The sequence below is a fragment of the Marmota marmota genome, unplaced genomic scaffold, assembly GCF_001458135.2.
Source record: "Marmota marmota marmota unplaced genomic scaffold, marMar, whole genome shotgun sequence".
In the NCBI taxonomy this organism is placed as follows: domain Eukaryota; kingdom Metazoa; phylum Chordata; class Mammalia; order Rodentia; family Sciuridae; genus Marmota; species Marmota marmota.
The window spans coordinates 88736440-88751930 of NW_026000026.1; the positions used below are offsets into that span (position 1 = coordinate 88736440).

The 15491-nt window shown below is 35.3% G+C and overlaps 1 protein-coding gene across 3 annotated transcripts in view; it reads right to left on the minus strand.

Moving 5' to 3' along the window:
• The window catches only part of Snx24 (sorting nexin 24), a 147303-nt gene that overhangs the window by 69778 nt on the left and 62034 nt on the right, over positions 1–15491 (minus strand). For all 3 annotated transcript variants that reach the window (XM_048811844.1, XM_015486751.2, XM_048811843.1), the window contains one exon: positions 3469–3552. In XM_048811844.1, coding sequence (XP_048667801.1) covers positions 3469–3531 — 63 coding nt within the window. In that variant the 5' untranslated portion in view covers positions 3532–3552. The remainder of the gene's footprint in view (positions 1–3468; positions 3553–15491) is intronic.

Sequence of the window (15491 nt, forward strand, 5' to 3'; positions counted from 1 at the left end):
AATGACAAATTTAAAAGAGTAAAAATGGACATATTATAAAACATAAAAATATAAAATTTTTTTCAAATTAAAATAACTTCATAACAAAAATTAAATAGCCACTAGGTAAAATATACTTTCAGCAAATGACTAATATTTTATTTCAAGGCCACACAAAATAATAAGCAAAAACAATAAGACCAGGTAGATAAATGAGAACACACATAAATAGACAATTTGAAAAAAAAAGATACAACTATTAAGTAAACTAAAGAGATACCAATTCAACAATAACAAGGCATATGTGCTGCCAAATAAACAAACACAATTTTTGAAGAAATAAAGTTCAAGTTAATGGGGTGCTGTGAACCTTACACTCTCATGCTTGCCAGTTACATTAAAAATCTGCTATGGGGCTGTGGCTGTAGCTCAGTGGTAGAGCACTTGCCTAGCACGTGTGAGGCACTGAATTTGATCCTCAGTACCACATAAAACTAAATAAAATAAAGGTATTGTGTCCATCTACAAATACAAAAAAATAATTTTAAAAAGAGTTCAGTTTATAATTTAAAAGCAAGTTGAAGGGAGAAAAACAATGCACACGTAGAAAGAAATTCTTACATTTTTCCAAATATTAGAAAAACAATTCTAAGAAAGATGTAAACAGTACTTTAACAAGTACAATTACAAAAGTTCAGGAGAAGTAATAAGCATTAAGGACTTTCTTTAACACTATCCAAACTGTAGGTAATGGTTTTAGTTTCTGCCTTTAAATCAGCAATGACAATCAGCTAGGCGGCATTGTGTGTGTGTGTGTGTGTGTGTGTGTGTGTGTGTTGCTGTGGTGCATGGACAGAAGCTATTCATTCATTATCCTAAAGGTGCAAAGCACTTGCAAATAGCTCATATGTTATTTAGAGTCAACTTGGGGACGCTGGTTAAACACGTTAAGCAAAAGTGAAATGTAATGTAAAAGGTAAGAAAAGTCAAGATAGGTGAGAGAATAAATTACATACACTGCAGAAATAGTTGAATATTTCAAGAAAATTAAATGACAATCGATTCAACTACATTTAAGGGAACATAATTCTTGGTAAACATATAACATTCATATCCTGTTACAAAATTCAAATATGGAAAACTGTAAAAAGAGAATGAGGCCACACATGGGCAACAGAATCAATAAAGCTGTGTACAATATTTGGATTAATTTTTTTTACCCATTTAATCCTTAGCACACACTTTTACAATCAAGATTACAGAATGATTTTTCTTTTTACTTCTTACTATTACTTGTATTTAATTGCCTTTATAGTTAGCATTTTGTGAAATCTAATACAGTCAAATGGGGCAAGTAGAGGAAACTTTACCTCTTTAATATAAGTAAAGATGACTTTTCTAGCAGAGGCTATCACCTCTAGAATGCAGAAGATTAGATAGTGCATCCCAACTAAAACTCTGTCCCACAAACCTATTTTTGTCTCTATGTCCCTGTAATGATATCACAAATATTTTAACAAAGCTGCTAGAAATATGCAAAATTGAAGAATTTGAGAATTTGTTCTGTTTTAATTCTAGCAAACTTTGTTATGGAATTATGAGACTAGCTAAAATTATTAATAGAACTGTAGAAATTGAGAGGAGAGCAAGTCCTAATAAATCTAGGAATTTTTTTCTGATTTCAAATACCTAAGAATTGCCTAGATCACTGGGGAGAAGGTCCTTTGCTGCAGAGGAAAACAAACTGAATTAGAGAAGAGGGTGAGTGAGCCTCCATTCCAGCAGCCTGGGCAGCCTGCTCAGAGCTGGCCTAATTGGCAATCACCCAGCTGTGCTTCCTGTGAGCCGATCCCAGTATCTGGAGAGAAGAGCTGGGCTTTGTCGGGTCATGCAGTACTGGGTGCTGACCCAGGCAGTTAGGAAGGAACCTACACATGACAGGTTGCCTAGTCCAGACTGGTTGGCAGAAGATGAGTGGGGTATGGGGGGAGAGCTGGTCTTACTCTCTCTCCTTGGAGAGACTAAGTCATTAGGTATCCAGCAGAACCTCTCCAGAGGCTGTTTCCTTCAAAAAATGAACGAAAACAGAATTCCATGAGAAGGAAGTGAAACCTAGATTTCAGGTTTGTTTCTCTTTGAGCCTCTGGAATTGGTGCTTTGGAAAATTTGCTGGCAAAACCTGGCCTAAATAGCTATTCACCTGTAATTCTTTTTTTTTTTTTTTTTGAAAGTGAACCTGAGCTTAACAAAATTTGAACTGGAGGATTCATTGTGAATTATCCCTTGCTGTCCTAACAGAGAAGCATACAGACAACCTGGAGCTCCCCTTAAAGGAAAACAGAGAGCAACAGGCTCACTAACCTCCCAACAATATTCTGTTAAAGTTTATACTCAATTCTCCATTTTTCTGATTAAACACAGTGGGAAAACTTAATTTAAAAAAATGTTTAAAAAGTTTAAATACAGAGTTAGTACACCATCACAAATTATTTATGCAATGATATTTCCCAGAAAATTGAAGAGGTCATTAATGAAATCTTTTTAAAAAAATGACTCTCTTTCTTAATATGTACTCAGTATCTAATCATCTAATTCTCACCTAACCAATAAGGAGACTGAATTATGTCATACATTGTATATGTATGTATATATTTTATATATACAGTCCATGTGGGTGGGTAAATACATATATACATATTGACATGTACATATATATTTCATACATATGAAAAAAATAGTAAAATTTCACTGACTCATATATGGTTAATTTTCTGAGCAATTTCACAAGGTATTTCTAATTAAGATAATTTCAGCACCCCCATAATAATTTGTAACCTGCAAAAAATTAAATTTGGTTAAAAGATAAAAACTGTTCACTTTTCTATTCATTACTGATCATTTTCCCCTACAACTCAGTTATTGCTTTTACATTCTGTTTCCTTTATATAAGACTTTTAGAGAAATAGATTCTAGAACTGAAACATCAGTCTTTTATAATGGCCCTTTACAACTCAAAAGAAGGTGAGGATCTATGATCCTCTTTTGCATGTGTTCCCCAGTCTTAAAAATGTATATACATGTATATTATCTTATCCAGGTACATAAAAGTTGAGTTTAATAAATTTTTTCCATAAAATGATAGTTTACTTTGCTTTTCCCTTTTGCACAGAACATTAAGTATATTTCATGGATAAAACAGGGTCTGGGTCTTATTCTTTCAGAAGCTATAACATTTAATGCAGTATACTACAAATGGTTTGCAGCCTCAGATTTGTATATGCAAATGATCCCAAGAGAAACCCCATCTACACAGGAAGCACACCTTTAAGAGACTGAATAATCCATTTTAAAATGAAATTTACATCATGATAATAGAAACCATGTATACACAAGAAATATTAGTGCTCCTAGAACCACAGAAAGGAGTCTTAACATTATATCATCTGCCATATAGAGAAAAGGAGGCAAAGAACAAAAACCAAAGGTTACCTTTTTGTGCAAGGCATGAAATTCGCTGTACCTTTTTTCAACAAAATGTTTTCTTCCATTCATTAGCACTTCTATCTTAAACACCTAAGGAAAAAATTAAAGAGATTAATTCTACTAGTATAAAACCCTCAATTGTCTGATGCAGTAAGTTTGTGACCATGATATATTTCATCCCTTTAATTACAGTAGCTGATTCCCCCCAAACCCAGAAGGCTCAGGAGACCCTGGCCCAACAGCACTGATTAATGAGCACTCAAACGAAATATGCTCACAAACAAACTATAGCATTCTCCAAAAACATGTCTTAAAACAAGGGAAACTTCAATGCATTGAAATGCTACTCAATTTTTTAACTGTTTTATTTTTAACCTTAAAATAACTTCATCAGATGATTATGATAATTTTGTAATGAAAGTGTGAGGCAACAGCAATACTGGAGTTAAAAAACTCAGGCTTGTGGAAGTCCATTAGGGGTATTTCAACAAAGCAGGACTGTCTCATCTGTAACACTGTCATGCAAACACTAGTGCATTTTAGGTTAATTTCGTCCTAACCTGCATATTCATCTCTAGCTCAGCTGGGCTTATTCGGCTGTTTGCAAAACAGGGAAAATGTAGTAAAGGCTCATTTTCCCTGCATGATGCAAGTGACAGCTTGTGCTCCTTCCTCCAGAAGGTTGAAAGGCCAGATGAAAGGCTCTCTAGGTGCACTAATTAGTAGGCACTAACATGACATTTTCTTGATTCTTGGGTCAGTGGGTCAAGACTGGGAACAGGGATGAGAAATATTGTGAAATGCTCATGAAAATACAATGTTCAGGTTGAGTGGGGAGGGATGCTTGGCAGGAACTCAAGAGCAGGTGCTCTGTTATTCCAAGAGTTTGCACATGAGCCTTGTTTTTCTAAGTGAGAGTATGTAAATACCAAGATGAAAGAATATTGTTCAAGTACTTGGTAAGCCTCATTTCCTGTTTTAAGTGACTTCTGGAAAGAAAAATAAGCTGTAGTTAAAATCACATGGCACTAAAGAATATTAAAAGCATACTTATTTTAAGCCTAAAAATAAGAACTATTCAAATTTAACGTGTAAAGATACAACATCACATGCTTTCATTCAAAAAATAGATCTCTATGGTTCTATATTTCTGCCTTATATGTAAATATGATTATTTTAGAAAGCCAGAAATTAGGTCATGAAACATGAAGCATTTTTGTGCTTCCTTGAACTAGAAGCAAAATATTCTATTGCCAATTTGGTTTACATAACCTGTTTTTAAATACATGGGAAATTTTTACCAATTTAAAGGATATTTTATCTTAACTTTTTTTTTTTCAAGAAATCTTCCTAAACAAATACTTTTCTTTGGTGAATTAATGAAAATATTTTCTTCAAAAAGCACATGCATATACTTCAAGCTCTCAGATACACATCCATTATTTTTTTTTTTAAAATTCCATTTACTAATTCACAAAAGAAAACTATTCTTCTTCAAAGACTCTACCAGAAATAGAATCAGGAAAACACCCTGAGAAATACAAACAAGAGCAACACAGTTTTAACTTGGGGCTTGGCTAATCGGCTGCAGAGTTCCCTTTTCAGTGTCAGGACCCTGATTTAAATCAGGACAATGTGGTAGCAATGAAAGTAGTTTCCATCTGCTGAGCCATGTGAAGTAAACGAAGATACGTTCTGGGTCTCGTTACTTGAGGCTTCATCACAAAGCCACCACTTTAATTGGCACATTTGTCACAGAATCCATATAGCAGAGAGAAGGTTGAAGACTCAGCCAGGCTCTCCATACTAGGTCAGCCCTTCAAGTGCCTCCTTGAAGGTGAAATTACAAGACATACTGAAATGGCTGCCCCAGGGAAGGTCACCCCTCCTCCTGATCAGAGGGTTCCAACACCAAGGCTCCACGATTCCTTTCCACCAGCACCAAGTTCACAATGGAGGCAGAGGGATGGAGGATGCATACAGACACACAAGGAAAGTACATGATAAACTTCAATGCTTTATCATGTTGCCTGTGGGAAAAACATCCAGAATACCAATACTGTTAAGACTTTTTTCTTCTAAATTCTTGGAAAATATCTTTAAAAGGAAGTTGGTTAACTAGGATTTCTATGGCCAAGAGAAGCAAAAAGTGGAATCATTTTCATAAACCCTATTTTCCTGAATATCTGTACCAGACCTTTCTCTTTAGTTGTTCCGACTGTCGAACATCTATATCACCCTGCTTCGTAGAAAAAGCTCTTTCTCACTTTGCTCTCCTGACAGACTTCTAAGGTCACTACCTTAGAAGGCAGTGTCATCACAGGATGGTGTTGAATGGCACCCAGCATAGTATCTGGTATTTATTTATTTACTCAACAGATCTTCTTTGAGGGCCTAAAATGTGCCAGAGAGTTGTCCTAGGCTCTGGGATGCAGCAGTGACAAGGACAGACAAGAGCAAAGCCCTCACGGAGCTCCTGTCCTATGTAGTAGGGAGGCTGCCCCCCCACACACACACATGTGCACACACGTGCACATGGACACATATCACGATGCCCACATATAATGAGGGTCTGAAGAGCGGCACAGCAGGGTAAGAGACTGAGTTTGACAAGTGAAGCTCAGACAACGTGGTCAGGGAAGGTGGGGAGAGGAACAGAACCCTGAGGTAAACACCAGGAAACGGGGTGTACCAGAGTTAATATTTTTAGAAATGTAATAATATCCAGCACCCAATCAGATAAAAGTCACAAAATCAGACATCTCCCAATCAAAAAGAAGCAGGAAAATACAGCTCATAATGAGAAGAAAAACCAATCAATCGAAACTGATTCAGAAATGACATTTGACAAAAGCACCTAACATTATTTTTGTACAAAAACCGAGAAGAAATGCTGAGGATGTTCAGTGGACATGTAAAAGGGAATGAGAAAAGACCCGAACAACAGATTTGGGGCCAGCTGATGAAGTCACCAACGTTTGTGATAATAACATATTGGATGGATTAACAGCAGATTAGATGTTCCAAATGTGAAGGTTGTGATGAAGACCTAGTCATAGCAACTCTCCAAAATGAAACAGAGGAGGAAAAGCCCTAAAAAGTAGACAAAGAAACAGCCTAAGTGAACTATAAGACAACTCTAAACAGCAAACTGTGGAAGCCGAATCCCTAAAGGAGAAGAGAGATGGGGGTGGCAGGGGTGGTGAGGATACATGAAGACAAATATGTTTGAAGAAATCATGGCCAAAAATTTCCCCAATTTGATGGAAACTATAAACTTACAGATCCAAGATTAAGATCAATGGATTATGCACAAGAAACACAATGGAAAAAACCCAAGGTGTTTTGTAATAGAATTGTTTTAAACCAGGAATAAAGAGAAAATTTGAAATACAGGCAAGAAAAAAGGAAAAAAAAATTTTTAAAGCTATGTTTGATTCATTCCACTATCTTTCCTTACACAGAAATAAAAAGGATAAATCTGATAGCAATTTTCTCTATGATTACTATAAATAACCAAGATTCAATGTATATACATTTAAATTACTTTTTTTTTTTTTTTTTTTTTTTTTGCAGGAAAACCCACTCTATTGTTAAGGACAAATGGCATGGGTGGGGGGCAAATAATATTTTCAAAAAGTATTTTTATAGAACTCACTATATGCAGGCCTTTCCAATCATGTTACTTATAGTAATGATTCATTTAATTCTCACAACAACTTTATAAAATAGGCATTATCATCCCTCCTATTTCTCAGGTAAAGAAACAGATTAAGGAAATGGAGAGAATGAGCAACTGACTATAGTACAGCTACATTTTGAAGCCTGCAGTTTGGCTGAATCTGTCTTAATCAGTGCACAATACTGACTCCTGACATTCAGGCTCCCTAATAGAGTCCTCATTAGGAAAAAGCAAACACCCCAAAGTAGGGGAAGCCCAGAAACATTTCTGGAGTGAAGACAGTATCTTCTTTCCATGCTCCTTCCAAGCTTCTGGATTTTGGAGGGGACTTTGCAGAACACAGAACACTTGGGGAAGATAGGAGAGTGGCATAAGATCTTTACTCCCAGAGGATATTTATTTACTTATTTATTTCTAGGTTTCTTCCTTTTGAATTTTTTTAGATACATATGACAGTAGTGTGTATTTTGATATATATTCATATATTGAGTATAACTTATTCTAATTAGGACCCCATTCTTGTGGTTGTACATGATGTGGAGTTACACTAGTCATGTATTCAGATCAGAACATAAAAAAGTTATGTTTGATTCATTCCATTGTCTTTCCTATTCCTATCCCCCTCCTTTCTCAGAATTCCCCTTTGTCAAATCCACTGAACTTCTATTCATCCCTCCTTGTTATGTGTTAGCATCCACATATCAGAGAGAACATTTTACCTTTGGTTTTGGGGGGATTGGCTTATTTCACTTAGCATGATAGTGGAGATCACTTTCATATATTTGCTGACAAAAGTCATGAAGTCATTCTTTTTTAGAGCTGAGTAATAAATACTCTATTGTTTATATATATACACATTTTCTTTATCCATTCATCTGGTGAAGGGCACCTATGTTGGTTCCATAGCTTAGCTCTTGTGAATGAGCTGTTATAAACATTGATGTGTTATTGTAGGTTTAACTCCTTTGGAATATATACCAAGGAGTGGTATAAACAGGTCAAATGGTGGTTCCATTCCTAGTTTTTTGAGGAACTTCTGCGCTGCTTCCCAGAGTGGTTGCACCAATGTGCACCAGCAATATATGAGTGTACTCTTTTCTCCACATCCTCACCAATAATTATTGTTGCTTGTATTCTTGATAATTGCCATTCTGACTAGAGTGAAATGGAACCTCAGTGTGGTTTTAATTTGCATTTCTCTAATTGGTAGTGATATTGAACTTTTTTTTCATATATTTGTTGACTGACTGTATTTCTTCTTCTGTGAAGTGCCTATTCAATTCCTTTGCTTATTTACTGATTGAGTTATTTGGGTTTTTTGGAGTTAAATTTTTTGAGTTCCTTATATGTCCAGATAGAGATTAATGCTCTATCTGAGGTGCAGGTGGTAAAGATTTTTCTCCCATTCTGTAGGTTCTCTCTTCACATTCTTGATTGTTTCCTTTATTATAAAGAAGCTTTTTAGTTTGATACTATCCCATTTATTGATTCTTGATTTTACTTCTTGAACTTTAGGAGTCAAGGAACCTGATTTGTAAGCCAATATAATGAAGAGTTAGGTCTGCATTTTCTTCCAGTAGATGCAGGGTATCTGGTCTAATGCCTAAGTCCTTGATCCATTCTGAGGTGAGTTTTTTGCAGGGGAGATATGGGGGTTAACTTTCATTCTCTTATATATGGATTTCCAGTTTTCCCAGGACCATTTGTTGAAGAGGCTATTTTTCCTCCAGGAGTGTTTATGACTCCTTTGTCTAGTATGAAGTAACTGTATTTATGTGAGTTTAAGAGGACATTTAAAATCAGGACATTGGTCAATATAAAAAGCACACAACTCTGCAGGGCAGAGGTACTTTTTACCTCAAAAATAGTATGTGCTCTTGGAAAAAAATTAAAAGTTACAAAAGGATGTAAACTGAAAAGCGTAAGACATTCAGATAAGGAATTTGTCCACATCCTTGCCAACTTAAGAAGCTTCTTAAATATCCTTTCAAAAATTGTCCATACACAGGTAAGCTATGTATGTATAGATACATGTAGGAGGGGTTTTTCCTTACACACCTGAGTACATACTATATAGTTAAGCCACTTTACTTTTTCATGTGATACTTCTTAGACATCTTTACTGGTGTATTTTGATATACCTCATTCTTCAATTGCTACAAAGTACTCCTATATATAATATTCCTATGTATGATATTATCTTATCATAATTTATTTAACTAGGATTTCAAGGTGGACATTAAATTTTTTCATAGTCTTATTGGAGAGAGAGAGAACATCCTTATCCCTGTGCATGTATACACATACATAAATACACAGGATGAATTATAAAACATCTTGTCAAATTTCCCTCCTCAAATGTTCTACACTCTCATCAAAAGGGTATGGAATTCCTGGCTCATCCTGACCAACACACACCATGAGTCACTCTGCCCAATCTGATGAGTAAAATGAGAACTGTTTGGCATATTTCAACAAAGTGTATGGCATGGTAGCACAAGGTGCCATTTAAACCATTTCACATAAAGCAGGATGGGACCCAACCTACCCATTTAGCTCTCCACTCCTGGGGACATCTTCCCTCAGAGGTTTACAGAAATCCCTCTGAACAAAGCAAGAGAAACCTCATGCAGTTAAATAAATGTGTTAACGCTTCCACTTAGAAACACTAATTATTTTGTTCATTTGACTAAATATTTGCCACAGTGTCTGCAAACATTTTTAAGTCAACAGAACTAAAATTAAAAAGAAAAGCAAATGACATTACTTTAAAGGGAAGATTCTGAAGTGTGGCTTTTAGTACATATCAGAGCCATTTTTTTTCCCTTTGTGATAACACCTCTGAAATTATACTGGAAACAATGATAAAATATTTCAAAGTGTGGGTTTATACATATCTAAGAAATAAATGTAAGCTGAGGAAGTACTTAACTCAATTTCCACCTTAAGTGTCTCTCTCTTCTAGAAGCTCAGATCTTACAAAGTTACTTCCCAACAAAGATAAACAAAAACAAAGTTTCCCTGGAACAAATTAGAAGCATCTAATAAATAATTCAATCACAGATTGCAGTTCTATATAAAATTACAATTTTAAGTTCAATATTCCAAGTAGTTTAAGTCAGCATATTGTCTGAGAAAGACATGAGGACGATTATCTGCTTAGGACATGGCTTTTCTTGTACTTATATGTTTACGTACATGCTCACAGTCACGCACACACATGTGCTTGTACACATTGTATATTTAATACTTATTCAATCAGAACAAGATGTGCTAAATATTGACTACAGGACTGAAGTCAACAGATCTCTTTCTTGAGTAGAAATAATCAATAAAGAAGATTGTTACTTCACTATAAAAAAGTTAAAGGAACTAAAGGAACTGTTTATTATGTGCCTGTTGGGAGCCAGGTTCTCAACAAGTTATTAGTTCATAATACACAGTTTTTATGAGGGGGTGAAGGAAAACAAAAGGATCATTATTCAATTATTAAGTAAATTTACAGTTTAAAAATCCAGTGTAAAATTTGCTTTGTTCCTGTACTGAGGTTTAAATCATATTTCCTCTATTCTAAGATGCCACATGGAAAAAATGAGACATTACTAATTTAAGTATACTTTTTTGGTTGGAGCAAAAGCAGCTACTTTTTCCCCCTCAATTTTTAAAGATATCTGTATTTCAGAAAATTTCAAATGTTTGTAAGAAAGACATATTGCTAAAAACAAAACACTGATAAAAAATGTTCTTTAAGTAACTGCCACACAGAATATCTATGTAACAGGTATGATTGAATTTATGTATGTATATGGGTAGGCAGGTAGATGGGGCTGTCCATCAATATGATTCTTCTTTTCAAAGAAAACTTATGTTAGCAAACAGGACCCCCCAAAAATGCTGATCAGGAAGATTAAGATGGAAGGAAGAATGAATATTCAACCTAAAATTAGAAGACTCCCCAATGAAAGAGCAAAAATATTAGAGGAAAAGCAAAACTCAGAGACAAAAGAAACCAAAGTTTCTTACACTGAAAAGATCCAAAGCATTTACCAAATTCCTAGGGAAAAATAAGCGAAGAATATCCACACCTAAATAACTTTTTCTTTTTTTAATTTTAAGAATAATGAAATAAACATTGCCAATATACAGATGGAAAAAAATCAGGAACAAAAATTAGGATGACCCTAAACTTTTTCTCTGCCACACTAAATGTCAAAATCTATTGAAAAGCTGGTTTAAAATTTTAGCTTTTAAAAGCCTTCAAAGTTTGTAGTGAATGGTCTTTAACAAAGAATTCCACATCCTGCCAAATCTTCCATCCTGTGCAAAGTAAAGTGCTATTTTCAGACATGCAGGAGCACAAAAGTTCTATTTCATACATACTTTCAGGAATCTTCTTTGGAAAATTTAAATTATAAAAAGAAATTCAAAGAGATCAAGACTAGATAAATAAATTTCTGTTGTGATTTTTTAATTTTTGTGGTGCTGGGGATCAAACCCAGATGATATACAATCAATCAACGAATACATGAAAAAATGTTCATCATCTCCAGCAATTAGAGAAATGCATATCAAAACTACTTTAAGATTTCATCTCACTCCAGTCAGAATGGCAGCTATTAAGAATACAAACAACGTAAGTGTTGGTGAGGATGTGGGGGGAAAGGCACACTCATACACTGCTGGTGGGACTGCAAATTGGTGAAGCCAATATGGAAAGCAGTATGGAGATTCCTTGGAAAACTGGGAATGGAACCACCATTTGACCCAGCTATCCCTCTTCTCAGTCTATACCCAAAGAACTTAAAAACAGCACACTACAGGGACACGCCACATCAATATTCATAGCAGTACAATTCACAATAGCTAAACTGTGGAGCCAACCTAGATACCCTTCGGTGGATGAATGGATTAAAAAAAAGTGGCATATATACACAATGGATTAAAAGAGCATTAAAAGAGAATAAAATCATGCAGTTGGAGAATATAATACTAAGTGAAGTTAGACAATCCCAAAAAATCAAATGCCAAATGTTTTCTCCGATATAAGAATGCTGATTCATAATGGGGATTGGGAGTGGGGCATGGTAGGAATTGAAAAATTCTAGATAGGGCAAAGGGGAAGGAGGAAGGGGAGGGGACACGGAGGTAGAAAAGTCAGTGGAATGAGATGGACATCAACCAAAAAGGGGCTTAAAAACCTGCATTCAACCAAAAAGGGGCTTAAAAACTTCAAGAAAAAGGAACAAACATATATATACAATGTAAAGGTTCAACTACAAAGCAAATTAAAGGTAAAAATGATTTAGTACAGTTTATAGAATAATAAGAAAAGAGTTCCTGTTCCACAAAATCATGAATTGCTTGCACGGAGCAGTATAGATCTAGCAATTTATAAAGCAACATTTCCTTCCCTAAAATCCCAAACACATTTTTCTCTCTTTTTTTAATTTTAGTGTCTTGCTAAATTACTTAGGCTGGCCTCAAATTTCTGATCCTCCTGCCTCAGTTTCCCATGACCCACAGGAATGTACAAATACATTTCTTGACTGTATAATGAAAATATTACATACACACACACACATATATAATTATAACATTGGAAACATACATTATTGTTCTCACTTTATAGAAGTAATCTATATAGAATGGAAGATAATTATTTTTATACATAGATTGTATGCATTTTAAAACCTTATCACTATACAAAATAATGGTATACCCAGCCAAAGAAAGTTTATGAATCAGGAAGGGACTGAGGTGAGAGTCTGTAATGGGGTACAAATTTTCTCTTTTGATATAATTGGTAGAGTGTACTTTGCTAAAAGTTGGTGGATGTAGAAGGGAGTTCAATATGCAAAGTAGTATGCAGAAAAAACAATCATAATGTTAATTTAAAAAAATATTCATGAAATTACAATCATATACATAGTGAAAATTAAGTGTGGAGAAAAACACATGGTTAGGGTGAGCTAAGTCCATCTTTCAAAGTGGAAGAACAATGGAGATTTTCAAAGAGTCAGACATCAAAAAATGGAGATTACACATATGTAATTGTGTAATTACAATTGCTTTTAGCTAACTTCTGGTTCTGGAAAGTTCTTGACATATCTTTGTTTTCCTTTTACATATTTAAATAATGTTGATTTTCTACCATGCACACATATTAATTTCAGACATCCTATAACAATGTAATCCCTGTTAAATGTTTTAAATCTCTCTGGAAAGGTTATGAGGAAAGATTTTCTTGTGTTTATTATTTGTAGGATTAGAGGATTACAGACATTTGTGTAACTCCAGGTTTTCGTTTTTAAACCCTAGTACTGACTAATTTTAGCAGCAGCTCCTTGACTGATTATTTGATTATGAAATTCTTCATTTTTCTTCTCCTCTTAAGCTGCATCAATATGACACAAAACCAATCAATCAATTCAGTGTGAGAGAAAAAATGTATTCAAATATATTGGGTCACACATGCTGACTAGCTACATGATTTTTCATTAGTTTCAATATAACTTTGACTTAATAAAATGTGAATACTGCCAGTTCTTTGCTTAGCTGAGTTGTTGTAATAATAAACCTCATATGTAAAACAATGAAACATTCTAGAAGATAGTTACTATATACATTTTATGATCATCCTTTACAACCTGCTTTGAGAGAACAGTGATAAGGTTTTAAAATGTATACAATCTATTGTGTAAAATAATCATTTCCCATGCTGTATTGATTAATTCTATAAAGTGAAAACAATAATGTATGTTTCCAATGTTATAATTATATGTGTGTGTGTGTATATATATATACACACTACTTACTAACATGATACATCTTTGAGTCATAGCATTTCATTAATAAAATAAGAATGACACAACAATACCTTCTGAACCAATTTGCTGGATAACCACTGCCTTGGTACTTTGTAAAATGCTTTGATGAAAGGAATAATTATTGCTAATTACAAAGAACTAGACAGTCTCCCTTAGGAAGCAGAGGATAGTTTTCACGAGCATTCAAGGACAGCCTTTCTCATAGGTTGTTTATTTGTAGTTGAAAAAGCTTGTCATATAGAGGAACAAAAGAATGCAAACTCCTTAGCACCTCATTATCACAAACTCATAGTTTCTGCACAAAAGACCAATTTTTCTACCTGCTTCCAAAATGCCCCAGAATATGCTCCAATTATTCATCCAATCTTGTTTTCCACCCAGAGCCAACTCTTTTTTGAGTTCTCTCTACTCTGGCCAGAACCTGTGCAGAACTGACTCATCTACTTCTGCTCATGGGTGACCCTCTCTGGGGTCCAGGGCTGACTGCTATCCTGTCCTTTGAGCACACAAGTGAAATCCCACCTCCTTTTCAGAGACTTCTGGAACTTTAGGCATAGCTATCTTCCATACCTTGAACAATAGCATTCAAATGCCACAATCACATCATTTAAAGTATAGTCACGGTCTTTAATTTTCAGCATTGTATTCTTATTGACTACTTCATATTAATATGTACTATATGTCTCAAATAAATGGTACTATTTTAACTAGTTTTTTAAGGAAAAAAATCAAGAGGAGTCTATCATGTTGTTTGAGAAAATATTTGTAATATAGTGCTTCTCCATGTAATTTTTGCAGATTTTATGCCAAATGGTTTTCAAAAAGTGTGATGCAATCATCATGTGGAACTTTTTAAAAATGTGCTGGTATCCTTTAAATATTATTTATTACTAAATCATCTTTGGTGCAAGGTCAGGATACACAGAATATTCACATATTTATGTTAATGCAGTGGTGATGCTTATGCGGCAAACTACCATACAGCAGCCAAGGGACAAAAAATTCCCTATCAAAACTGACTTATACTTTAGAGGGAGAGGAAGGACAAAGATTATCACACAAATTAATGACTAATGATTAGTGCCCCAGAGGAAAAAAAAAAATCAGGGTAATAGGAGAAAAAGAGGGCCTGGATAGAACAGGGAACGAAATGCTGCCATTCGCATGGGATACCAACGTGGCAGAGATCTGATGTCATCAGAAAGCGGTGGAGGAGAGAACTTCATCGATACCAGCGGTGACAGAAACAGTTGGTCTCCTGGTAAAGAAAATGAGTCACAAACACCAAGTCTCTCTCACTTTGTCATCAAGCCAGAGAGGCAGAGCAGAGCCGCCGCCCGCGCCCGGAACAGGCCCAGGGGCCCGCCGGCGCGGCAGACACGTCACCCCATTTGGAGTAGGGGCAGAGCAGAGCCGCCGCCCGTGCCCGCAAGGTAGGCAGACCTGCGACCGACCGGCGGAATAGGCCCAGCGGCCGGCCGGCGTGGTAGACACGTCACCCCAATTGGAGTAGGGGCAGA